At 36.0% G+C, this 25,493-nt stretch overlaps 5 protein-coding genes across 9 annotated transcripts; 3 read left to right on the top strand and 2 right to left on the bottom strand.

Annotated features, from left to right (window-relative positions):
• Positions 1-361: 361 nt before the first annotated feature.
• On the bottom strand, positions 362-2,618 carry LOC140794613 (fibrillin protein 5 homolog). 2 transcript variants are annotated; one of them, XM_073146714.1, is made up of 7 exons: positions 2,227-2,618; positions 2,012-2,130; positions 1,778-1,900; positions 1,010-1,108; positions 878-922; positions 733-806; positions 362-602 (listed from the first exon to the last, which is right to left on the bottom strand). In XM_073146714.1, the coding sequence occupies exons 1-7, from the start codon at positions 2,486-2,488 to the stop codon at positions 518-520; spliced, it is 807 nt and encodes a 268-aa protein (XP_073002815.1). In that variant the 5' UTR covers positions 2,489-2,618; the 3' UTR covers positions 362-517. The 2 variants fall into 2 exon arrangements, with proteins under 2 accessions (XP_073002815.1, XP_073002814.1); XM_073146713.1 differs by lacking the exon at positions 362-602 and having other exon boundaries at positions 609-806.
• A 435-nt stretch (positions 2,619-3,053) lies between these two features.
• Positions 3,054-7,678, top strand: LOC140795224 (protein FAR1-RELATED SEQUENCE 5-like). Of its 2 annotated transcripts, none has more exons than XM_073147671.1 (8): positions 3,054-3,168; positions 3,255-3,296; positions 3,533-3,614; positions 4,158-6,370; positions 6,584-6,652; positions 6,736-6,822; positions 6,908-6,964; positions 7,165-7,678. In XM_073147671.1, the coding sequence occupies exons 3-8, from the start codon at positions 3,608-3,610 to the stop codon at positions 7,168-7,170; spliced, it is 2,439 nt and encodes an 812-aa protein (XP_073003772.1). In that variant the 5' UTR covers positions 3,054-3,168; positions 3,255-3,296; positions 3,533-3,607; the 3' UTR covers positions 7,171-7,678. The 2 variants fall into 2 exon arrangements, with proteins under 2 accessions (XP_073003772.1, XP_073003771.1); XM_073147670.1 differs by having other exon boundaries at positions 6,908-7,076; positions 7,165-7,301.
• Positions 7,679-7,915: 237 nt separating this feature from the next.
• Positions 7,916-8,527, bottom strand: LOC140795225 (histone H3.2). Its single transcript, XM_073147672.1, has one exon. It carries the CDS (start codon positions 8,438-8,440, stop codon positions 8,030-8,032), a length of 411 nt encoding a protein of 136 aa, XP_073003773.1. The 5' UTR covers positions 8,441-8,527; the 3' UTR covers positions 7,916-8,029.
• A 252-nt stretch (positions 8,528-8,779) lies between these two features.
• On the top strand, positions 8,780-12,825 carry LOC140795641 (cytochrome b-c1 complex subunit 6-1, mitochondrial-like). Of its 3 annotated transcripts, XR_012110328.1 has the most exons (7): positions 8,803-8,918; positions 8,997-9,033; positions 9,867-9,951; positions 10,614-10,703; positions 10,864-10,917; positions 11,908-12,041; positions 12,752-12,825. XR_012110328.1 is itself a non-coding variant. In XM_073148327.1 (6 exons), coding segments are annotated over exons 2-5 (210 nt in total). In that variant the 5' UTR covers positions 8,803-8,918; positions 8,997-9,031; the 3' UTR covers positions 10,897-10,917; positions 11,908-12,227. The 3 variants fall into 3 exon arrangements, 2 of the variants coding, with proteins under 2 accessions (XP_073004427.1, XP_073004428.1); XM_073148327.1 differs by lacking the exon at positions 12,752-12,825 and having other exon boundaries at positions 11,908-12,227; XM_073148326.1 differs by lacking the exons at positions 11,908-12,041; positions 12,752-12,825 and having other exon boundaries at positions 8,780-8,918; positions 10,864-11,245.
• A 6,983-nt stretch (positions 12,826-19,808) lies between these two features.
• LOC140795569 (transcription factor VIP1-like) lies at positions 19,809-22,277 on the top strand. Its single transcript, XM_073148234.1, has 4 exons — positions 19,809-20,421; positions 20,625-20,757; positions 21,711-21,795; positions 21,883-22,277. The coding sequence occupies exons 1-4, from the start codon at positions 19,922-19,924 to the stop codon at positions 22,128-22,130; spliced, it is 966 nt and encodes a 321-aa protein (XP_073004335.1). The 5' UTR covers positions 19,809-19,921; the 3' UTR covers positions 22,131-22,277.
• The last annotated feature ends 3,216 nt before the right edge of the window (positions 22,278-25,493 follow it).

Here is a 25,493-nt window from a genome sequence, read left to right as displayed (position 1 = left end):
AGCTTAAAATTTATTTCCTCATGTTTGGTTTTGTGGGTCTAGTCCTCACATATTAACCTATCAATAGCTTATGATTCTAACTGTAAGGAAAGTTTACATTTTTTGATACAGATTTCTGTATCAGAGCAGAAACTCTTTGCTATTGGTCTTTTTGCTTGTCGTTGAATTATGAATTTATAGGGTTTTTATTTTGATGGTATAAATTTCCATTTTTTTTGTATCTTTGTTCATTTTTTGTTACTTGTAAACTACACAGTAACATAATCTGTTCAAATATATGTCATGCATATGAGGAATGTGTTTCAAGCATAGAATTAGAAGCAGAAATCACAAACAAGAAGGTGAAAAAGATACTGATGCATTGCGGACCAAAAACTGGTATATCTTATTGATCTTTCCTTTACATATGTCTCTCATAAAATGTCAATAGATTTTTGATAATTCTCCTTACGGAGTTGGGGAATGCTATAGCAATCTCCTAGCCATCAACATATAATATCATAGAGAGCATACTGTTTCAGAATTCAGTCTGCTCTGTTTTTTCCAATACAAATATGTTTCCTTTGTCATCTCTTCCGATACGCATGGTGTCGTCGACATATCTAGCATATTTAGGTGAAAACAACATTGACTAGAGGCTATTCTTCTGTCTTCTTTAGCTCATTCCAATTAATGCAAATCTCGATAATTTTTAAAATTGAAGTGTGTAACTCTGCAATGCTGGAAGGATACGTTATCTCAAGCCAACCTTCTGGATTGAATATGCCAAGGAGAATATCATAATTCTTCTCAAAAAGATTCATCAACTGTTCACCATCATGTTGGTGTCAGTCAACTGGAATAATCTGCTCTATGTTATAGTTGCAGATGATTTTACCTGAACAGGAGTGATACTTGAGTTCTCGAGCTTGATGTTAACTCTCTGTGAGGAGATCAGATGAAGAAGATTTAGAGGTAAACTTCATGGCTAAGAACATGTATATTTAAGATAGAACGCAAAGGTCCTTACTGTTTTGGTTGCGATCTTGTACGATGCCTCGATAGTAAGCTGGCCTGACAACATCTTAAATCCCCTTGCGCTGAACTTGATCACACTGACTGCCTTTTCCTTTGGGTGTAGAGAAGGTGATGCTAAAACTCCATTATTTCAAAGAGATAGCAAAACATTAACATTTCTTTTGCTTTTCTAGAGGCCATTTTGGCCACTAAAGGCATAATTCTATTATTCCCTTTATATTAGGCAGCACAAACCTTGAAACCAATGTGGAACTTGATAGAGAAGTATCTTAGAGCTGCACTACATGATGCTACATAACTTTGTTTGTGCTGTCTTTGATCTAATTTTCAGCACAAGTTTGAGCCAATTCAATTACTTTGTTTGCCAAAGATGGCATGCAGGCATATATTATTAGTTAACCTCTACTAACTAGCATAATTTGTGATGATTATACTTCATGTTAGGAAGTGGCAAACATGTTTAACATATACTTTACTTCTATTTAGGAATAATACTACACAATTACTATCTTTTTTCATAGCAAATCTTTATAATAGGTATAACTATAACAAGAGATATCAAACATCTGAGTCACCTAAAATTTTCTGCCTTCAGTGGGCCTACCCTAAATATTCTTGAGATCTGAAATAGCTTCTTTACGTCTTCATTCACAAAACTAATTCCTTTCACCCAGAAATGAATGACATATACTCAAAATGATGGATCAACAGCACATCACAAACAATGGATTTTATGACAAACTATGGAAACTCAACTAACCTTTGGAACATCAATTATCTGGAAAAAATCCCCTAAACTGATGAAGCCTCGCAGTCCTAGCTTTGTTCGCTTGGCGCCCAGTATCGATATAGTGCTATAGATCAGCTTCCAGCATCCATCCACCTTTCATCCTCTCAACAATTTAACATCAGCAACCATCACAGAACTAATCGTATACATGAATCAACTAATTCAGCTACTTGTCATCTTTTCACTATGAACTCTGAATTATACCTTATCTCGCAATTTATCGGTCGGCTCCTGTGTCGGATTTCGCAACTCCAGCAGCTCCACTAAGCCTTCTATCTCTGATTTCTTTGCAGAAGTAATCCCAAATATCCCTCTGTTAATGCCTTCAGAAATTTACCATGAATGAGTAGTCATAAAGTATTCATGATAGAAAAAGTAACAAAAATCCATCAGTCCATGAACTGCCATCACTAGCTAACCTTCCAGTGCCGCGAAAAGAGCTGTTTTGATCTCATCGGAAGTCTCACAGTCACCCCCCTGGTTGCCACTGGAATCACTCACTACTCCAGTAGCTGCTGCTGGAGCTGAACTGTGGATTGAAATGGGTCTCTTCAGAATGGAGATTTCTCTGCTTGTGGAGCTCTTAACCCCCATTTGGGGCGACGGGAAGACATCTCCAGTCCTCAAGGAGGCGATGCGATGGCAAGGGAGTGGTGGTTGGAGGAATAGAGAAGCAGCCATTGGGCTAAGGGGAGGAGAGATGGAGAGGAATGGGTCCACTCGGGTTGCGATCCATGGCCATTCTCTTTCTTGGCCAAGATCAGAAAGTATTGGAGGTTAGAAATCTATAGCCAATCACGTGGCCTTCCTTAGTTGAGAGGATAACATTCTGGCGTGTATATATATATATATATATTCTCTCTCATGCTTCGTGCAGTGACCTTCTACTAAATTGAACTATTTAAAATTAGAGTTGAACCCATAGAATAGTGAGAAACTTTTTTTTTTAATAATTTTTTAGAAGTTTTGGAGTGAGTTTGGTTGGTGCATATAATACTTATATATATTTAAAATTTAAAATTCTTGGCCACCTATTGGAAGTGAAATAGAAGGGGAATAAATTATAAAATAAAAGTAATTCTACTTTTTGTGAAACTATTTATTCTTAATAAAAATGAAAGAAAGTGTGTTTTTATTTATTTTTTAAATAATTAAATTTATGCGTAGCTTATTCCTTTGAACCACTCTAAGAATAAAAGACAGCCGTACATCTTTTCCAACTCACGGATCCGACGGTCAGGATAAATGCCACCATCAATTGCTCCTTAGTTTGGGAAAAATAGAAAGAAAATCTAATAGTCCTTTCTAGGGTTCTTCTCCAAAGATCGCATTTCGAACCCCAATTGGAAGAGAAGCGTGAGGTTCGATCTCAATCCCAATTCCCTCGTTTAAGCTGTTGTCGATTATTGCAAAACCTTATGTCCCGCATTTTTCTCTTTCTATGCAGGGGGAATCAATCCAGCTCTAGAGTCTCAAGTTTGATCTCCATGTGAGTGTTTGAGTTCATGTCATTGTTGCCTCTTTCATTAACTTTTTTTTTGTTAAATTATCTCTGCAAATGTTTGAGTTCAAGTTGTTTAGCTACTTCCAGCGGAATTATCTATGATGAGGCATTGAATTTGAAATGAATTCCATAGGTTGGCAAGTACGCGTAGAATGAACGAACTCGCTGCTTTGTGATATCATTTTAGTAATATAAACTTATTCATTTATCTTGTATTTCAGGGGGAACGAGGAAGTAGTTGAGCAGAAGTACTTTGAGGAATGCTGCAAGCCAAGATGTGTTAAACGATTGTGTCAATGTCGGGTAATACTTTGAATTTTTGTTTGAGATCCTCAAAATTTTGCTAGTGCCAATGCTAGTAATACCGTCCATTATAAAGCTTAGCATTTCTTGCCATGAAAAAAATCTGTGCATAATATGAACTCATGATATCTGTATAATACCTCCTAATGTACCCCCTTAGGACTTGTAATGGCCTTCGTCCCGTCTGAAAGAATCATAACCTGCTCCATCTGATCTATGTACTTATCATCAAGGAGCCTCGGGGTTGATTTTTTTCTTTATATGAAGCAAAATCCTATCTTGATATATATAGGAAATGGTTTGTTCCTCAAGGATCCAACTCTTCTTGGATTAGTTTATAACTTTATATATGCTGATTATGAGAATTCTTGTTGAATAGGAGTTGAGTTAAATTTTAGTCTCTTCTTGTAAGTGAATTAGTATAGAGTCTTAATGCAAGCTGGAGTTTAAAATGAAAAACTACTTTCTGCTAATGAATATAGTAATTGCATGGTGAGACATTTTTTCATGTTACTAATATGTGTTTTATTTATTAAATGCTAGACGGAATAAATATGGCAGATAGTGAAGCAGGCCAAAGTTTCTCAAATCGTCAAGATACAGATATTGACTATACACCCAGGGTTGGCCTAGAATTTGATTCTGAAAGGGAGGCATATGAATTTTATAGAATATATGGATGGAAATTGGGATTCAATGTTCGAAGAGAGTATGCTAATAAAAGTAGAAAAACTGGTGAAATAACCTCAAGAAAATTTACATGCTCTAAAGAAGGGTTTCGAGCTCCTGATAAAAGAAGCACTCATACAAAAAATCCTCAGCCTGAAACAAGGACCGGTTGTCTTGCGCATATGGTTATTAGACGCAAAAAGGAAAATGGCAAATATGAAATTTACGGTTTTGAATCCCTACACAATCATCCTCTGTTTATTGAATCTTGTGCCAATCCTTCACAAAGAAAGATGCCTAGCGCTCAGTCTTCTGAAGCTGACCAATCAAATGACTCTGGTACAATTCCGAAAAATGCCAATGAACCTGAAAGCAGGCATGATGGTGTGAGGGACAATTTATCATATAATAGGCAAGTTCAAAATTGTCACCTTCGGACTAAGCGACAACGAGATATGAAGTATGGTGAAACAGGTATTCTTTTAAATTGCTTTCAGGACCAATCACTGGAAAACCCTTTGTTCTACTATGCAGTGCAGTTGGATGTTGAGGAGAGAATAAGTAACATTTTTTGGGCAGATGCAAAGATGATTATAGATTATAGTCACTTTGGTGATGTTATATCTTTTGACATAATATTCAGAAACAACAAAGGATTTCGACCCTTTGCCTCTTTTGTTGGTTTTAACCACCATGGTGAGACAGTTTTATTTGGAGCGGCACTTCTATATGATGAAACCTTTGAGTCCTTTCAGTGGCTATTTGAGACTTTTCTCCATGCTATGTCTGGGAAAAAGCCAAAAACTATATTTACAGATCAAGATGGCATAATTGCGAATGCTATCTCCTTAGTGATGCCAGAAGCATATCATGGTATTTGTATTTGGCGCTTGAAAGAGAATGCCATGAAGCATTTGAATCATCTCTTCAGGGGCGACTGCGATTTTAAGCAGGAATTCAAAGCATGCATAAATGATTATGAGGAAGACATGGAGTTTCTTACTGCTTGGGATGCAATGATTAACAAGCATAATCTTCGTGATAATATTTGGTTACAGAAGTTATTTGAAGAAAAAGATAAATGGGCTAAACCATATGTAAAATGGGCCTTCTCAGCAGGAATGAGGAGTACACAATTGAATGAAAGCTTACATTCTGATCTTCGGGACTTCCTGAAGTCCGACATAGATCTAATACTATTTTTGAGGCATTTCGAAAAGGTGGTTAATGATAGGCGGTACAAAGAACTAGAAGTTGAATATAACTCAAGATTGAAGTTACCGTACTTCAAAATTAAAGCTCCTATGCTGACTCAAGCTGCAGATGTGTACACCAATATGATATTTCAGCTTTTTCAAGAAGAATATGAAGAGTTTCAATCAGCTTACATCCTTCACCGTGATGAAACTGGCCCATGTCGTGAATATATGGTTGCAGTTTTAGGTAAGAACAGTCAGTATAAAGTTTTTGGCAACCCTTCAGAGCAGACTGTTTCATGTTCCTGTAGGAAGTTTGAGACACATGGATTTTTGTGTAGCCATGCTGTGAAAATTCTGGATACCATGGATATTAAGTATATACCGGATCGATACATAATGAAAAGATGGACCAAAAATGCAAGAGATCCAACTCCACAAGATCTTCATGGGCGAATTATTCAAGCAGATACTACATCAGAAGTTTCAAGTCGGTACAAGTACTTGTGTCCTAAATATGTTAGGTTGGTGGCCCGGGCATCGGAATGTGAGGAAGCTTTTAGGTTGTTGGACCAGTATTCAGTTGAGTTGAGCAAAAAGGTCAAAGAAATCCTGCAAAAGCAAACCAGTATCGATGCATCTTTAACTGATACTGATGTTGACATATCTTTATCAGCTACAAGCCAAAGCAATGAAGCAGAAAGGAACTTGGATAGTGCAAACAGTATAAGAGGGAAAGGGTTTAAAAAGAAAGGCCAGAAGGGTAAGTTTCATCTCAGAAGTTGCATTGAGAAGGGTTTGCAAGAGAAGAAGAAATGTTGTCCAGAACAGCCTCCTATGCCGTATACTCTGTCAGATGCTTCTACTCCATCAGGGAATGTCTTGTTGCAGGTATTATTGTGTCAATGACTTGGAAAATTGCAATTCTCTTTGATGGTGAGGCTTGTCAATGTGCTCTGTGGATCTCGTTTCCAGTAACAGGAACCATTTGTCCAATTATTGGGACTGGATGCCTTTTCTTTATCTTGTGCAGTAATGTTGTGCTTTCTTTCTTTGATTTAATTATAAGGTACATTTTCCTCATCTGGAGACTGTATGGCACAGGGCTTGGAGATGGCTCCTAATATGTCGTCAATTGGCGGTCAAACTTCTCCAGCATACAAGACATACAAGGTATAATTCTGAATTCTTGTCTACTCTATAAAATTGGTCATTGTATCTTGAGATTTAACTTGTTTCTTATATATTTCTTTTAGGGCATTGATCTTTCTAATCCATCAGGGCCAACAAACCGTGAAGGAATTCATTCAAGTCCACATTCTAGCTTTACTCCAATATTAAGAGTACAAATCAAATATCTAGATACATAATATGATAAATATATTAAGTAAATTACACTTTTGTTTACCTTATCCCTTGTTTTTGTAGGAATCTCTTGCTTCATTTCAGACTTCTCAAGCATCTAATTGTACACAATACATTCAGGTACCCGACATTTGGATAACATACTGCATTTTGATGTCTATAATACAGGAGTTGATGGGAAAATTAGTTTCAGATATAATTTAATCCAACATGCATCTTTTATCATTACCAGGTGAAATGAGGAGATGCTAATTACTGGTTCTTACAACTGTGTTAACTGTTAAGTGTTATTGCGTTTTAACTGTTAAGTGTTATTGCAGGAATAATAGTGATGAGCTTGGGAGTTGAGCTGTGGAAGTTATACTCAAATATACCTGAGGGCTTGTCAAGGCGTGAACAAAATTTTGTTGGAAACAACTGAGTTTGCTGCCATGGTCTCTCCTGTTGACAATATGGATTGACACTCAGATGAATTCTATACAGTTAGCAGATTGCCTTCGGCTTAGGGGTGCATAAAGTGTCAGCTTATTGTATATCTGACGGCAACAAGTATCAACGCGGATATATTTTCTGATGTATCTGTTGTTCGCAGAAAGGATTTCCATCTCTGTATGACTTGTTAAAGTCTTTGCAAAGGAAGATTTATGTTCTGGGTAAGCTCATATTAGTCCTTTTCTTCTCTTTTCTTGGGTAAGGGCAATGAAGCTTCACCTAATATATACGCACTTGTATGATGGTTTTGATAGGCTTTCTTGTACAGCAAGAAAATAGTTCTCTTACCTCAGTTTGTAGTAGGATTTCAATATATGAAGAACAATGATAGATCTTTGTCAATGAGTAAGATGCTCTGCTTGTACTTGTGCATTTTGTATTCAACTAAGAGAGACGCACCTCTCCATTTTTTTTCTTTTCATTTCACACCCTACTCATGTTTATTATTGAACTATTTGTAACTAGTCCCCCTGATTTCTTGCTAATCACAGAATAAAAACCCTAAATTAACCTCTATTCGTTACTATACTTCCAGTAAACACAAAAAAAAATTATATAACTGCATATGCGAAGCATGCATAAGAAAGGGATTGCATTCCAAATTCATATTGAAGTTCCTAAACCCAAATCTAAATACACAAACAAACCCACTACTAATCCAAGAAACCCGCCCTTCCGTAACCCAGAAAGATTTTAAGCCCTCTCCCCACGAATCCTACGCGCGAGCTGGATATCCTTCGGCATGATCGTCACCCTCTTCGCGTGGATGGCGCACAAGTTCGTGTCCTCGAACAACCCAACTAGGTACGCCTCCGCCGCCTCCTGCAGCGCCGCCACAGCGGAGCTTTGGAACCGGAGGTCGGTCTTGAAGTCCTGGGCGATCTCGCGGACGAGGCGCTGAAACGGGAGCTTCCGGATGAGCAGCTCCGTGCTCTTCTGGTACTTCCGGATCTCACGGAGGGCGACGGTTCCAGGGCGGAATCGGTGGGGCTTCTTCACGCCGCCGGTCGCTGGCGCCGACTTCCGGGCAGCCTTCGTGGCGAGCTGCTTCCTCGGGGCCTTACCGCCGGTAGACTTACGCGCAGTTTGCTTAGTTCTCGCCATTGCGTGTATGTGTGTGTGTAAGAGAGAGAGAGAGAGAGAGAGAGAGAGAGAGAGAGAGAGGTTAAGGCTTGGATTTGGGCAATGGAGAGATGGGAATTTGGGGGAAGAGGAGGGTGCTATTTGTAGTGGGGAAATTTAAAATATTTGGAGGTCGGATTGGCGGTTCGGGGAGGGAGGGTGAAATTTGGATCGTTGGATTGGCGAGGAAACGGACGGTAAGGATTGATAGATTAGAGAGCACACGGATCTCGATCCTACCTTGAGAATATATATGGTGATTTTTACAAACAACCGCCTACATTTTATAGTTATTGCGAAACACATCAATCACAGGAGGTCGAGTTTCAAACCCACATCCGGATTGGTCGAGATCGACCGTCAGCCATCAAATATTCCACAATCAGAAAAATCGAATAGCCTCTTCTAGGGTATTCTCCAACGCTCGCATTGGAAACCCCAATTCGAAGCGAAGCGAAAGGTTCGAACTTGAATCTCAATACCAAGTCCCGCGTTTAAGCTTTTTAATCTGATGCCTGCTTTTCTTCTGTCTTTGCAGGAGGAGTTAGTATCCAGCTTTCGAGTTTGATCTCGATGTGAGCGTTCCAGTTCATCTCGTGATTGCTTGTTTCGTTAATTTCTAAAATTATCCTTTTTTTTATTCTGAATTACTTCTGCCAAATTATTTAGCCAGTAGATTCTTCTAGCATTCCTTTCAAACTTACAAATTCTAAATAATTTAAGGAACGAAGCTGTAAAGGTAATAATGATCATAATTTGCAGCTGATATGGTTTCCATTTTTCCAATTGAATTGGGTGCTAATGAGTTCAGTTCAGATGCTTCGGTGCATTGTAGTAAATGTCGTTCAGATGATATTTTCTATTTCAGTTCCTCATTGAGTTGCTTTGGGTTTTTTTAAGAAAAAATAAGGTAGGTAGAGGAGATAAAAAAATTTCTCAATTTGACAGCAAGATTGTTTCCGGATGCAAATTGTTGAACTTGGTATTATGTCTTTACTCTTTAATACATAATTTTATAAGATGATGAGCTCTTACATATCTCGTGGTATAGTAGTTTGTCGCAAGGATCAAGGAGTGTGAGGAAATTATGTGATTTTGTTTCCTTGACCACCTGATCTCCATTTTTTCAGACTTTCTACCTCATGTTTGCCGGCCTAAGTTCTCCAGAGGCATCTGCAAGTGCAATATCTCATTCACAAACATGTCTGACATATCCTAATACCCTACTTCGAGCAGAATTATCTATTGTGAGGAATCAAATTTGAACGAGTGCTTTAGGGTGACAAATATGCACAGAACTAATAAACTCACTATTAATGATATTTTTGGTGTTCACTAGACCAATTACCGTGAGTTATTTTTCTCTTTTCTTAAAATATATGTTTGCTTCATTTATCTTTTATGTCAGGGCGGATGAGGAAGTAGTTGACCCAAAGAAGTACCTTGAGGAACGCTACAAGCCAAAATGTGTTAAACAATTTTATCAATATCGGGTAAGAATTTGAATTTTCTTGTTGATTAGTTCTTTCTTCTTATCATTTGCACACACATAACACTGTATGTCATACTCGTTAGTCTATAAGTATTAATAATACTAAACACTGACATTGTTTGAGAGCCTCAAGAGTCAAGATTTAGCTAGTTGAACTTTTCCTAGAAGTTGCGTACCAGAAATACAGTTACAATATTTATAAATTATTACAGGAATACCTGGCCGTCTGATATATGTTTATAGTAAGTCAGCTTGTGAAGGTCTTTAAATTGTTGTAATTCTGCTAGCTGATAATTGTTGAACCTTGATATTTTAGCGGGCATTTGCAATAAGGAAGCCCATAAAAGAATTGGAGCAAGAGCATCACATCTAGTGAGAACTTAAGTTACCTGCCAATTCTTCCGACCGTACAAACTTGCTATTCTAGATATTTAATTCTTGTGTTGGTTGATGTATTGAGAGATGTTGTTAGAGATACTACAAATAACCTTTTTCTGATGATAATCTTGTTTGTGATATCATCAATGGCTTGCGTATAGTTGTTGCCCATACTTTCAACTTCAGTGTTTTCAGCATTTACTTTGTAATTGACCTTTTATCTAATATTTCTATTTTACTATGCATCTAAGTTAGAGTCAGCCGTGTTGATTTGATGGTACACAGGAATGTGTCAAGAGAATTGACAATGATGAAACTGGACACAAGCACTGTACAGGCCAGTACTTCGATTACTGGAGATGCATTGATAACTGTGTGAGTATATTAGATGTGGATTTTTAACTTGACCTGACAATGTTATCACTTTATTTTAGTGAGTCTTAGGTAACTTATGCATTATAGAAAAATATAATCATTTCTTCATACACAATTTATTATCATCTTTCTTATTTGAGAATTTCTGCTTGACATACAGGTTGCAGAGAAACTCTTTGATAAACTGAAGTGACAAGGCAGCTATCATTTTTTGGTGAGAGATGTCCTCTATGAGTAAATTTTTACTCATCAGAATTCAATAAGTCCATCTGTTGGCTTGTCATAAGCATTAGTACATGTTTAAAAATGTCAACTGTGGCCCAAAGATTTGATGTCAGTTCTTACATTGTTAAATGTCACTCCCAGTTGTAACCAATACCTCAGCTAAGGCATATTGGATCTTTTGAGTTGTTATAGGTTTACAATCACCTTTAGTTGGATTCTCTTCAAGAGAACAATTTTGTGAGAATGTGGTTGAAGACATGTAAAAAAATTGCTGTGCACTCTTTGCTTATGCAGTATATTGGTCGCTTGGGATGCCACATTTGCAGACCATCTCCAAATCGAGCTATGCATGTTGAAACTTGAAAGAGTGGATGTAGTGATACATTGTTCTAAGCGGAAACAATCTGCACCTCCATGTTTTAGCTATGAGCATGCACGATTAGCTTGCGATCTATGAATTATGAATGTATAGGTGTTTTATGCATTCCAGGAAATCTGGAATCTGGATGAAGATAATCTGATACCCTAAACTCATTGTTACAGAAAGTTATTTATGTGACTCAGAAAAGGTGAAATGGCTAGGCTTTTATTTTGATGCCTCAACAAAAGAGATTTTTTTCTTCCCCTCTTTAATGTGCACCAGGAGCGCGTCTTCCTCATTAAGGCGTGAATGTAAACTGAGATAATAATGTTCCTCACAATCTGTGTGAAAAATAAGGAGTGGAGAAACTTTTGCTGATTCCTCGTGGCCATCTATATAAAAAGGGATGATTAGATAGCTCAGTGTTTAATATTGTAAAATTATCACTTTATCCTTTTTTTGTGTGGCTGCTCTTGTCCTTTTTGGTACCTTAAAGGGTTTAGGAATGTGGATTGTGGAGACTATATTACTGGCTAATCTAGATGATCATGATATGTTGATTTACCAAATGGATTCGTTTCTATTTCATGCCAGCCTTATATCGAACATCTTTTGCAGATATGATTATGTGGTCCTGATGCCTAGCTTGCATGTCACTTTTTGCTGAAATGAGGCAGGGATTGCCTGATGTTGCTTGAATAAATTCTGGCGCAATTTTCGGATCTCCCAGAAATTTCTTATCACTTGCTCTGGTAGTGGTTAATACTGATTCTCTTTAACTCTTCATCAGTGAAATTAGTGCTGGTGCAACATTGTCCACTCTTTTGTAAGGAAAAAAAAAAGAAAAGAAGAGGAAAGGATGTGCGCTTATATTCCCTGTCATTGTCTAATTATAGAAATCTCTACAAAGTTTGTGAATCTCTCTCATTTTTCTTTAATTTTGTTTGCCTATGTACTCATAAATTCTCTCACTAGGGAAGGATATTAAATATCAACTATTTAAACATGTCTGCAATTAGCCAATTTTGGGGGTGTCATGTTTGCAAAATGTTAGAATGTATATGGTAAACAGGTCTTGTAACCCTCTTAGCAGAATCTGAATGGAGAGATTGAATTGCTTTGCTTTGTATATGATTTGTCTATGATGAATGAAACATGGTGCTTTGTCATCCTCCAAATTCTGCTTTCTTGCATCATTGCTCTTGAGGAAGTAAAAATAAGTGCTGTCCACCAAAAAAGTTCAACTGGATCGGCAAAGGTGGCAGCCATTGAGGCTTCCCGAGTGAAATGGTAGTTTAATCTATGGATATTTGATTACAAAAGATTCACACAAGTATCTTTCAGATGTGCTAACTTAGGACTATATATATATATTTTATAGTGGTTTCAGCTTCATATGCCATTGACATCGTCCTCCACTACCTCAACTAATCCTGACCTTTTTGGCTGTTGATGTTTATAGAGCTTCTCAAGTACACGTGGCATCTGGCAAGTGGAGATGTTATGTGATTGGAAGTGTTTAATATGGTGTCAGCACTGAGGTATGTAAAGAGTAAGTATAATTCTTTACTGATTCTTCACCCACTTAATGTGGCCTTCATGCCTTTGTCAACTTAAATATTCTTCCCAAGAACACTTTAAGTATTATAATGATATTCTTACAAAATTTCATGAAGTACCCACTCTTTGTCATAACTTTTATCAATTGTGAACTATGTACAGATTTGAGTCTGACAAAAGGAGCTCTGTAATGAGCACTAAAGATTGTTGTAAGGAGTATTGAAACCTTCAGGTTCTAATGGTACCAGGATTGCTTGAACCGGGTCTGGACGAGGTCGGTCCATCGCAGAGCAATCGGAGCTCTTCTGGTGCATGCCGAACATGCCTCGCCGGCAGGTCGGGCATGACGAGTGAGCCAGAAGCCACCGGTCGATGCACCTGACGTGGAACCCGTGGTTACATTTGGGCAGGACCCGAACGCGCTCTCCGGGTTCAAAATCCGAGAGGCAAATCGCACATTCCGGGTTAGTCGCATGCAGCTTTAGACCTACGGAATAGGGTTGGGCCGGCATGGCTCGCAGGGCCTTCTTTCGTAAACCGGTTTGGGCTAACCGGGTCGCATGGTTAGGCTCGGGTCTATTCACCATCCGGTTCGAGCACCGCAGGGCGCACCGGACTATTGAATTGAGCCCTAGGGCGCAAATTAGGGCACATAGGAGGACGGCCAGGATCATGACGACGTTGGCATCAAACCCGTTAGTCGATGTACCGCCATCTGCATCGGAGACTGGAATTCCGGTGGCTGGCTGCCTAGGTTCTGAAGGTTGCCTATAGAGTGGAGTGTGGAGTAGAGCTCTTCTATAGTAGTAGTTCACACTCAGGGAGTGCAAAGTGGAAGTAATAGAAGGCATGGTTGTAGAATGTAAGAGTAGTAGTTTGAATCAGAATTCCAGGTGGTGTTGGTTGTTATGGGTTTATATAGAGTGGTGGGCTTATTTGCTAGGGATAAGTTGTGCCTTCAGCTGCAACTAAGCCAAATTTGAAATCTACTTTGGTGGGTCTATACTAGTATAAATGTGATGGAAGTGCTATATAGGTTACAATAAATCTACTTTTAGGATTTAGAATTTATAGTCTAGGATTAGTCTGTCTAATGACATAGCTTAGGGACAACGTACCTTGGAATAAGCTAGTAATCACGAGATAACGACCTCCTAAAATATTCAAAGGAGTCATCAACCTTTTCTAAACTATATAACGTATATATATAACTATATATAACTATATATATATATTCTTAGCGCACTCAAAATTATCTCATAATTTTATAGCCACCACTTCAAGCCCATCATCTTCTCTGGTCCCTATTGCCTTTTTCCTTTTTCTTCCTTCTCCCCTTCATGCACATTATTTACCGCTGGAAGGATGGCCACGTGGCGCACCATCTGCTGACGTGTCATACTGGAATTGCTAGGCGGCCCCCACTGCTGTTAAAGTCTTACGTGGCAGGTTCCAGATCAGTCTCATGGAACAAGTTGGCCGAAGTGTCATTCCATCTCTCTCTCTCTCTCTCTCTCTCTCTCTCTCTCTCTCTCTCTCTCTCTCTCTCTCTCTCTCTCTCTCTCTCCAATGTGAAAACCATGTGTATTTTTCGAATATATTTCTCAGCATGCTAATATGAGTAAAATTATGTATTGAATTCTTATCCGTCAACGTAGGTTTTAAAGTATATTATTTTGAATTGGATCAACTTTTTTTGTTTTTTATTTTTTGAATATTTATAAAGACGGTGAGTATTCTGCCATATAGATATTTATCGTTCGAAATCGAATTTATATTTTACTTTAGATGCTTTAAATTTTTTTTGAGTTAGTCTCTACCTAACATCAATTATTAGGGATCCGAGCTCAATGGGGTCATCTCAAGGGGCATATTGATTTTTGCTAAGTTGAACCTGCTTATATAGAATTAGTTGTTTACAGTAGTCAGAAGATTATGATCTCAAACTCGTTTGAGCTCGTTCAAATGCTGCAATCCGAGAGATGCCTTCATGGCATTCTATAGAGAATAGAATGCTCGTGAATGATAAATATCGATATTATAGAATGCGAATGATAATAAAGACATAATATATGATGTTTTTCTGATAAAATTTATCTATAGAGAATAGAATTTTCGTAGAAATTAAGTGTATGAGCTAAAATGATATATATTTTAAATTCGCATGCTTGGCCGAATACAACAACACTTGGATTCAATTCATCTCATTTCATCCTATCCAGAGCATTAGAAAGGTATCGACGTGTGAGGCATTTTAAGAACCTTATCCAAATTCCATACTCATTAATAAGTGTTTCTTTATACTAACATAAAGAGTTACAAATTGATATTATCTTATGAACAATTTAAACAATGTGGGCCCTTTGATCTCCTATATATAAGTGGCAACTAGAGTTCCATCATTTTCAAAAGAAAAAGGGCAAAGATATTAGCTTGATCTTAGCCCAAAAGGACAAGTAAAAAGGAAGAGCAAAAGATCTCAAACAGTGTGAAGATATAAAGGTCTCAACTGAGATATTTACATGGGATTTTTTAATTTCACACCCCTATGTTATGTGTTCATTTCAATCTACACCTATCTTTTCACTCTAATCAGGGTTTCTTTTAAATTAGACCAATAGAAAGGTGGTTCAGGTGTTTTTATCAGGTATTTTATTAAAAGTATAGGGTGTAAAGACCCCACTAAGCTATACTAAACACATGATTTAGGGTTTGAAGTAGAAAATTATATTATAGAAAATTCACATGATTTTAGGGGCCAAAGTTGCCAAACTAAATACCCCTCTTGTATGATTGTGATCACTGACTCTTCAACCTCATTGTGGAGTCAGACTGTGAAGTTCTTATTAACAATCTTAACCACAAGTTTGTTGTTATGTGGAAATTTAAGTATCTTTTCTCTGATATTTTCAATCTCTTTTCTTCTTTACATTTTTGTCTGATATTTAATATTAAAGAGAAGCTAATCATGTTGCCGACTGGTTAGTCAAACTAGAATGTCTTAAAGTTTCTCATCTATCTAATCTCTCTCTCTCTCTGCCTCTGTTGATCTTCTAGTTATACCATATAGACATACCCTGTCCGGATATGGTCGCGATACTGAAGGTACTTTTATGTCCTGTTTTGTTTAAATTCAGTTCAAAAAAGGAAAGAAAGAAAGAAAACTGAATCAAACCGAGCTCAACTTACTAGTCTTAGTTTCATCCATGGTATCATATGATTCATATCTTATGCTTTGAATATTGCAGATATTGCAGATTGCCTAAGTTGGAAATACCTTTAATAGTCCAAGTATATAATTTCTATCCCTTGGATAATGGATTCCAATTCTGGCATGGTGGTCAGTGACTAGAAAGGGAAAGAGTGGATATACTCCAAGAACTAGTAGTGTAAACATCCATAAATTGCATTAAAAATAATAAAAATAAAAATAAAAAACAAGAGGCAGTCAGAAGCCAATTGATTTGAAGGCACAAAACCAGCAGCCAAGTACTAGTCATCAGACAGAAAGGTATCACTTTGAATGACTTAAAGAAAATTATCTGAAAGGAATGTGGAGTTAAGGTGCTGAATTTGTGCCTCCTCCTTGATCCATTTAATTATGGTGGTAGATATTTGAGTGTGGATAGAGATGATTAGATCTTTAGTGGTACTTTTGGGTCCTTTTTATACAGGTAGGCTGCCCTTTTTTTGCTAGTGGATCATGGTGGATGAAGATACTTGTAGGCTTTTGTAGGTTAGATACTTTGAAATCATTTGAGAGAGAGAGAGAGAGAGAATTTGGCTTAAGTTTAGAGCAGTGCAATCTACTAGTATTTAGCACAACTAAGTTCATTGGTACAGAAGATATACATCAGACATATAGGACTTAGTCCTGAGTTTTTTTTTTAATCTATTTATTATAGTTATTTAGGGTCTTATTGTATTGTCATTGTAAGGTCTCTCTCTATATATATATATCTAATCTTTTTTTTTTCATATTAAGATTAATAATAAATAAAAAATTTAAGATTATTTTATCTCCACTGTGAGTTTTAGATGTGAAATTCTCTCTTTTCAGCCACATTCAGACCTTAGAACTCTAAGGATCCCATGGTTTCACATTACTATCTATATGATTTCATTGTTGCAGAAGAGTTGAGTTAAACACCTCTTCCAGGAATAATTCAATGAATAAGGCTTTCTTTTTTAACATAACTGCAACTAAAAACACTTCAAATATCACAATTATGAATATCATAATCGCCATCGGCATCACTTAAATGTCATTTTTAAACTTAATTAATCAATAATGAGAAAGTTTCAGTTTGCCCTTGTACAAAAATCATCTAAAACGTGTGATATCATACTACAAATGCAATAGGAATCAGAATCCAAATATATAACATTTATCAGAGGACAAGACTAAATATTTTACCTCATTATAATTTGGGAAAATTCATGAACTTTTATTTATGATACTTAACACACTTGTGATACTGACCTATTTACAACTGTGGCAATAAAATTGAAAAAAAAAATGATCTTTTTATGAAATTAAAAGCTTACACAGACTTATTGTCAAAAGTTTGATGATCTTAATAAAGAATCCCCTCATCATTGTTTTTTGGATGGAAAATTAACAACACATAGGTTAAAATTATCAAGTGGTTAGGGACACATTTGAATTTTAGCCATATTACAAGAAGGTAAATGTATTTTTCCCATATTCATTATGTTCTCAGTGACACAATTAAATTGGATATTGTCCTAATCAGGTCTAAGCTAGGCCCAAGTGTAAAGCCCAATTAAGATCATAATTGGGCTAGACTCAAATTAGGCCCAAATACTATTAGCCCATATCACATACCAAGACACAATTCAAAAGCATTTCCTACTCTATTTTATTAGATAAGTATTGAAAATCTTTGAAATCTAGATTTTTTTTTTCTGAGTGTCACATAATTAATTTTTAGGCTCTTAATTTGTTTACCCTTATTTTATAAATAAAAAAAAGGAGAAAATAGAGAATAAACTAATTGGGTGATTTGCGGCAAAAAAAGTAATATATTTTTTCTTTTTGCACCCACATATTTTGATTTACTGACTGAGATTTTACATCTATGTATGAAAATGATCTTATCCCCCTGATTCTTTTTTTATTAGAATGTAAAATTATCAACACCTTTATTGTAACATTAATAGTTGATTTTGTTTCTTACTCATATATATATATATATATATATATATATATATATATATATATATATATATATTATATATATATTATCTCACTCAAAAGTTGAGAGATTCTTGAATTAGGTGAGGAGAATTTTTTAAATAGAGGGAAAGGAGTGAATGGAATGTTAGAGCATAAATGAGAATGTTTGTTAGGACGAGGGAGGAGATAATTTAGAGAAGGGATAAAATGAAAGTTTGAAAGAAGAAGAGGACAACTAGGTCAAGAAGGCAATGTTGTGCTAAATGCCGAATGGGTGGAAGATAGCAGAAGTGATTTCTAATGCCCACAAATAAATCTAAAAAGAATAATAATAGGTTAATGTAAATTAACCTATTATTGTTAGAGGAAAGAAGTGAATAGATTGCTAGAGAATAAATGAGAATGTTAGTTAGGACGAGGGAGGAGATAATCTAGAGATGGGATAAAACGAAAGTTTGAAAGAGGGAGAGGACAATTAGGTCAAGAAGTTGAGTGATGTGCTAAACGCAAAATGGGTGGAAGATAGCGAAAGTAATTTTCAATGCCTACAAATAAATCTAAAAGGAATAATAATAGGTTAATGTAAATTAAATATTAGTAAAGCTAATATCAAGACCAACTGAAAATTTTATAATTAAGATGCTAAATTTAGAGAACTTTAAATACTCAAGCAAATAAAAAATAAGAACTTTAAGTATATGCAAACCACAAAATAGAAAAAAATAAGAGATGAGATTTACATAGTTCGGCTATGTGCCTATATCTACGAGCACTGTAAATCTTCATTTCACTAGTAGAAATACAAATAAAATATTTTCAAAGCCTTTAATCTAGTAGAGATACAAATACAAAGAGTTTTCAAGCCTCAAATATCTTCCAAATATAATAGATCCTCTCTCATATTTTTTTTTCTTATTTCGTCCTAAAACCTAACAAAAGTATTTATAAGCATGACTTGGAGAATAAGAATCAGCAAGTCGTTTGAACGGGTCGACGACTGTTCAAATGCCTGTGCACCGCTGCAAACCCATTGCGTATACCGTTTGAATGGGCATACGACATTTGAACGCCCATGTATCACTGCAAACACATTCCGTAAACTGTTCGAACGAGTAGATATGTTCAAACCCCCATGCACCATTGGAACCCCGTTCGAACGGACTTCGAACACTGACCCCTTCCAAATCTCGGTTTATCGAATAGTCTGAACGCTATTTGAATACCTCCATCTCGTTCAAACGGAGGTAATATTGTTCGAATGCCGAAACAGAAAACCAAAACTCCAGCAATATACACACAAAAAATATCCATTTGAACATTATCAACTTTTTCAAACGATTTTCTTGATTCGAGCAGACCTTCAACAAGGAGAAGTATGTAGTTTCAACAAAATAAAGAAGATGGGTAGGAAAAGAATGTTTTCTAACTTCTTGATAGCTATTTAAAATTTTTAGATGTGACTAATCATCTTGTTTCTATCTCATGCCTCTAAGAAATATATTGCATTTAGTACTAAGAGATATTTTCTTTTGTAGTATAAGAGTAATCTTAGTATTTTTTTTTTTTTAAATAAGGTAAATTTGTAATAGTAAACTAAAATGAGTAGCGGTAAAAAAGAAATTATATTAATTTTTAGTGCAAATCGCGGTAATAATTACATTTTTGGTTTAACACACAAAAAAGAAATTATATAGAAATGAGAATAGCATTAGGAGTATTCTAGTGTAATTATCCGTAGAGGAGTGTTTTATTAGTGTAATTAACTAATTATCTCCACACCAACTCCTAAACTCCTTTTTCTCCGTTCCAAATTATTACACCACCAGTCACCACCTCCCACCACTCTCTTCTCCACTCTTTCCAAATCCAATCATGGATCCCGTCACCGCCCGGTTCGCCACCGCCCAAATCCCACCCCCTTCGCTCCCCAAGCCCAACGCCGTGGCCGGCCACCGTCGTGCCCACTCCGAGACCTTCCTCCGCCTCCCCGACGACCTCCTGCTCGACTCCGACCCCGACTTCTCCATTTCCGACCTCGATTTCCCCTCCCTCTCCGACGAGACCACGCCATCCTCCTCCGCCGCCCTCGCCGTCGCCGGTGAAGCTACCGGCGGCGGCGCTGGAGGGGGAGGTGGGACGGCGCACATGAGGAGCCTCTCCTTCGATGCGGCGTTCTTCGAGGGCTTGGTGTTGCAGGAGGGGAATAGCGGTGGGGGAGTGGAGAAGAAGCCGCATCATAGGAGGAGTGGATCGATGGATGGGGTGAGCTCCTCGTCGTTTGAGGGGGATTCGTTGCCCGATTACGCGAAGAAGGCGATGGCCGCCGAGAAGCTCGCCGAGTTGGCTTTGCTCGATCCCAAGAGAGCGAAAAGGCGTGACTTTTATCTACTTTTTTGGGCTTCTGTTTCCTTTTCGATCTAAGTTTGATTTTTTTGGGCTCGATTTCGGTTTCGTTTAGTTTTCCTTGTGTTGGGTTTTCTATTCCTTTCTAATTAATGTAAGAAAGTAGCACTTCTCGTTATAAAAAAGTACACCTTTCTTATCTTGTTCTTTTCCCCTCTTTTTGTTGCTATAGGATTCTCGCGAATAGGCAATCTGCTGCTCGATCAAAGGAGAGGAAGATTCGGTACACAAGCGAGCTCGAACGCAAGGTGCAAACACTTCAGACAGAAGCGACCACTCTCTCAGCTCAAGTTACACTTCTGCAGGTAGGAATTGTATTCTAGGATTAAGCAGTTTTTGCTCTCGTATACTTGATGGGATTTGATATCTAGAATGTTTGTTTCAATCAATCTAAGCATTGGCGTGACTTAGCTGTCCGGAAGATTCTTGTGTTAGTGTAAATCTAGTATTTTTTGGTGTCTTTGATGCCTTTCCGAAATTTAATTTCCTTGGTGCCTGGAACAGAAATCATGCCTATAATATTCATATATTTCATGACATTTCCTGTCCTTGTTCACACTAAGGTTTGGGAATTTGAGATCTAAAAGTGAGCTACTAAAGTGAGAAATATCTCTTCTACCTCTCTAGCGACAGAGCTTTGTAAAAAATTTTGCCTTCTCTTTTAGTAAGTTTTTTTTTCATGGTTATAATATACAGAGGAAGAACACCTGATATCTTGTGTGATAATTGATGAAAAGCTCTGCATATTCCTTCTGCTGTCCAGAGACCACTACCAATTTGCTTATTTGCAATAGCTTAGTAGGTGCATTGGTAATAGGATCTTCGAAGTGATAATTCTGACACTAGTTTAAGATTATAGAGTTGGATTTGGTGGTGCGATCAAGTGCATACGCATTAGTTCTGATCAGTTGGGACTTGGGAGTGTATTATTTTCTTTCTTTTTTTCTCACCAACTGGGATTCTGCAATGGCTCTAATTGCCAATTAGCATGCAGATTCAGCTGACATTCACTTGATCATGTGTTTCACTTACAGGATCTTAGATTCAGCTTAAATCCATATAGTTCCATTTACAAGATCTTGTTTTTATTACCTTCCAACTCATTGTCTCCAATCTTTTTGTTCGTCAGGTTCTTCTAGAAAAAATTGAACTCGTTTCGTTGCTTCGAAGCAGTTGACATTTTAAATGTTGGAACATTGCTTTTAATATTCCGTCATAGTTGACTATAATGAAGTAATATCTCATTTCTCTTATACAGAGAGACACTACTGGTTTAACTTCTGAGAATAGAGAACTCAAGTTGCGATTGCAGGCCATGGAACAGCAGGCTCAACTTCGTGACGGTATCAGTTTTGATGCATTTAGGGATTTCATTTTGCTGATTTTAGTTAAACTCCAGATGATCATGCTGATCTCTTGATATTTTACAGCTCTGAATGAGGCTTTGAGAGAAGAAGTACAGCGGCTTAAGATCGCTACCGGACAAATTCCCAATATGAATGGGCTTTCTTATAGTGGAGGAATTCAGCAGCCTATGTCATCCTTCTTCTCTCAACAGCAGCAATTACCTCATCTTGGTGGTCAATTGACTCAGCATATCCACCCAACTCAGTCACAGACCTCTTCAAATGGGCAACCAGTAAGCAGTCAGTCCCTGAATGACTCCATGGATCTGTAACTCTCATGGCATACCAAATGGAAATTTAGGTAGAGATGATAGCTCATGTATAGCATATGCATGTGACATACCTCTTGGAAAAAGTTGATGTTATCTTGTTGTATCAGTAATTATAATAATATTTTGTACCCCAAGACATTTGACAAACTGTTTTTTTAATGTGTATGTGCCTATCTGTAATTAATCATAGAGATTGTAGAGAGTTATCTAATCCTCTTTGAGATATGAATTGGACTGCTCATCCCAAGGGTAACACTTGTCCCTTCAGTAGGTAGCATTTTTTGCAACTAGTCCAATTTGGAGAAACTTTGAGTTCTTTAGTCTTTGCTCTGGGGCCCTTGCAATGCTATCAGTGACTACATTGAGGAGACTTTATGCTTACTCCAAAAAAGGAAGAAGGTCAAGTGTCATCTGTTATAGATACTGGTGCTCTTTTCTTTTGCTACTCTAGTAGGATTGAGAGGCCCTAATGCTTCTACTAATCCATTCAAGTGATTGGGAATTGGACAAGTGGATCTCTTAATTCTTTGGCCACATGATGGCCTTCTTAATCTAAAATGACAGATGAGTAAATGCTTAACTTGTTAAATAACAATTAATTGAGTTTAATGGTAGAGATGATTAGCCGAATGACAATATTAAACGCCACTAAATCTCTCTTTTCATTCATTTTGGCATCTCTGGGGAGTCATCTTTTCATGACTTTATTATATAGTGTAATTACATCACCCTCCCTATCAAACATTGTCAGTGATAAATAATAATAAATAAGACAGAGTACTACTATTCCTAGGCTTACAAACACTCCACAAAATTCAAGATATATATATATATATATATATATATATATATATATAGTTTCTCTTTAGAATTTGAACACGTGTGCAAGAGAACGCGAGTTTTTTTACCAAACTAGCCCTATTTCAATTTATTTTTATCGAACTAAACTATACTCAAACTTGTTACCAAATAGGGTTTAATTTATTATAATCCTAATAAAAATACTGAACTAATCAGTATTTTATTTCTAAGTAAAAACACTAATTAGTTTTGTAATTTTGTTTTGTCTTAAAACGCTGTTTGGTTTAGTATTTTATATATATAAATTCTTTTAACTTAATCTTTCAGCAGTGTGAAGTGAAAGAAAAAAATTAAACTGATTAGTATTTTTGTTAGGGCTACATTAAATTAGACCATATTTGATAATAAATTTAAAAGATAGTCTATTTTGGTAAAAGAAAATAAAAAAGAGGGCTACTTTGGTAAAAAAAAACTCAGAGAATGCCTTTTTAATTATTAAATTTTTTATCCAAATTTAATGTTGTATTATGCTCAGTTGTTGTTATTACCACCTGCCATTAATCTGATAAGCATCTGTACTAAGAATTTAATTGCAAAGTTCTAATCTCAACTATTGTTGCAAAATTAATCAAGAAAGAAGAAAAACTATTTGTTGTAGAATTATGTTGGGCTTAATGCTATTCCATGGAGTGCTTGCAAGATTTCTTAAAATTTCTACAAGCTTAGATAAATAAGCCCACTTATCTAGTCTTAATCATGAATCTTAAATCAATATGACTTTAGCCCAGCCCAATTCAATTACTGAATCGATCAACTACAACATTAAAAAAAAATTATAATGACTTTAATTATTAATATGCCAGGTTGAATCGAATCATTATAGTTATAAATATTAAAAATACAAAATTTATTAAATATGCTGACTCGGGTCAGATCATTATAGTTGTAATTAAGTCCAAACCCTGCCCAATAATAAATAAGTTCTTATAATTTAGGAAAATTTGTATATAATACTATATTTTTTTAACATAACTACGGTTTACATCCTATATTCTTACTATTTACAAATCGAGCTTTATAATTTAGTGAATATGTGTAGAAAATACTCCGAACTAGATTTAGACTAATACTGCGAAAATATTTCATTAAGTATAAATATTTTATTTCTAAAATAACTAAAATGTCCTTAGTGTGACTTAGTTGAGATTATTTTCATAATTTTTTTAGTATAGTTAACTTAACCCAGAGGTTTAGTTAAATTTAACTAACTAATCTAACGATAGGGTATATTCTGCATATATTTACTAAATCATAGGACTCGATTTATAAATAGTAAAAATATAGGGCGTAAATTATAATTTTATTCAAAGACAAGATGTTATATACAAATTTTCCCATCGATCAAAGCCACCAAATTCAGCTATAACTTTCGGCAATTACTCTTATTTCAAAAGTTTATGCTGTGAGAATATTCTATTAATATACCAAGTTTTCCCATGCATTGGGATGCCTCACTTATTGTTTATTAATTATTTGGCATCCAAAGGCTAATCAGTAATCTTAGTCTTTCTATATTAGGCGTTGCTGTTGATGAGCTGGCTAAGAAGATATTAGTGTTTAAATAATCTTTATAAAGTTTATTTAATGATGGTTTATATCATAACGAGGATGGTTTCTTGTATAAATTAGGATCCTATTAGTTTGACTCTATAATCGCCATCATTTGCGTCACCTCATTGTATCACAGTTGTTGTAAAAATGATCCACTAATTGAGAATTTTTTTGCAAAAAAAAAAAAAAAAAAGAGAGAGTAAATTATGAATACTATATATATGTTAACCATATTAAAAATAAAACTAATTTTTATTTTATTTTTTTTTGGGTAAGAAGAATCATGTCACAATAATACAAATGATTGTATTTCACACACCAAATATTATAAGATTAACGAATCCAAAGTTTTAATTTCAGAAAAAATTGTTAAAAAAATAATTTGAAATGGAATATGGCTAAAACACCTTGGTAGTAGAACAAATAGGGGCTCATTCTGGGTGAGGCATCATTCAAACGGTTCTATTAACATCATCAAGCCTTGGCCTAATTAAACTCTTTATTCTAATACAAGTGATAGGTGTGCCCTACTTAGAGTTTTTGACCAATTTGGTATATATATATATTTTAATTTTTTCTTATCGAAATAGACTATCTCTTAAACATATTACCAAACGAGGCCTAATTTACTGTAGCACTAATATTTTAAAAATACTAATCATTTTTACTTAGCTAATCAACATTTTTACTTAGAGATAAAATACTGATTAGTTCAGCATTTTTATTATGGCTATAATAAATTAGACCCCATTTGATAATAAGGTTGAGGGGGTGCTCTACTTCGGTAAAAATAAATTAGAATAAGGCTAGTTTAGTCCAAAAGTCTCCTGCTTATTTAATATCTAAAAAATATTATTATTAAAATAGTCAATTTTCTCTTTTTAAAGAGGGGATATTTGGTTGGAGAATCTAAGTCAAAAGAATCATCCTTGCCTTTCTTTTTAATTGGAT

This window comes from Typha latifolia, chromosome 9 (assembly GCF_019914945.1).
Source record: "Typha latifolia isolate L0001 chromosome 9, TyphaL0001v2, whole genome shotgun sequence".
Taxonomy (NCBI): domain Eukaryota; kingdom Viridiplantae; phylum Streptophyta; class Magnoliopsida; order Poales; family Typhaceae; genus Typha; species Typha latifolia.
The sequence above is the reverse complement of the archived record's forward strand: the minus strand, read 5'-3'. Positions and strand labels throughout refer to the sequence as shown.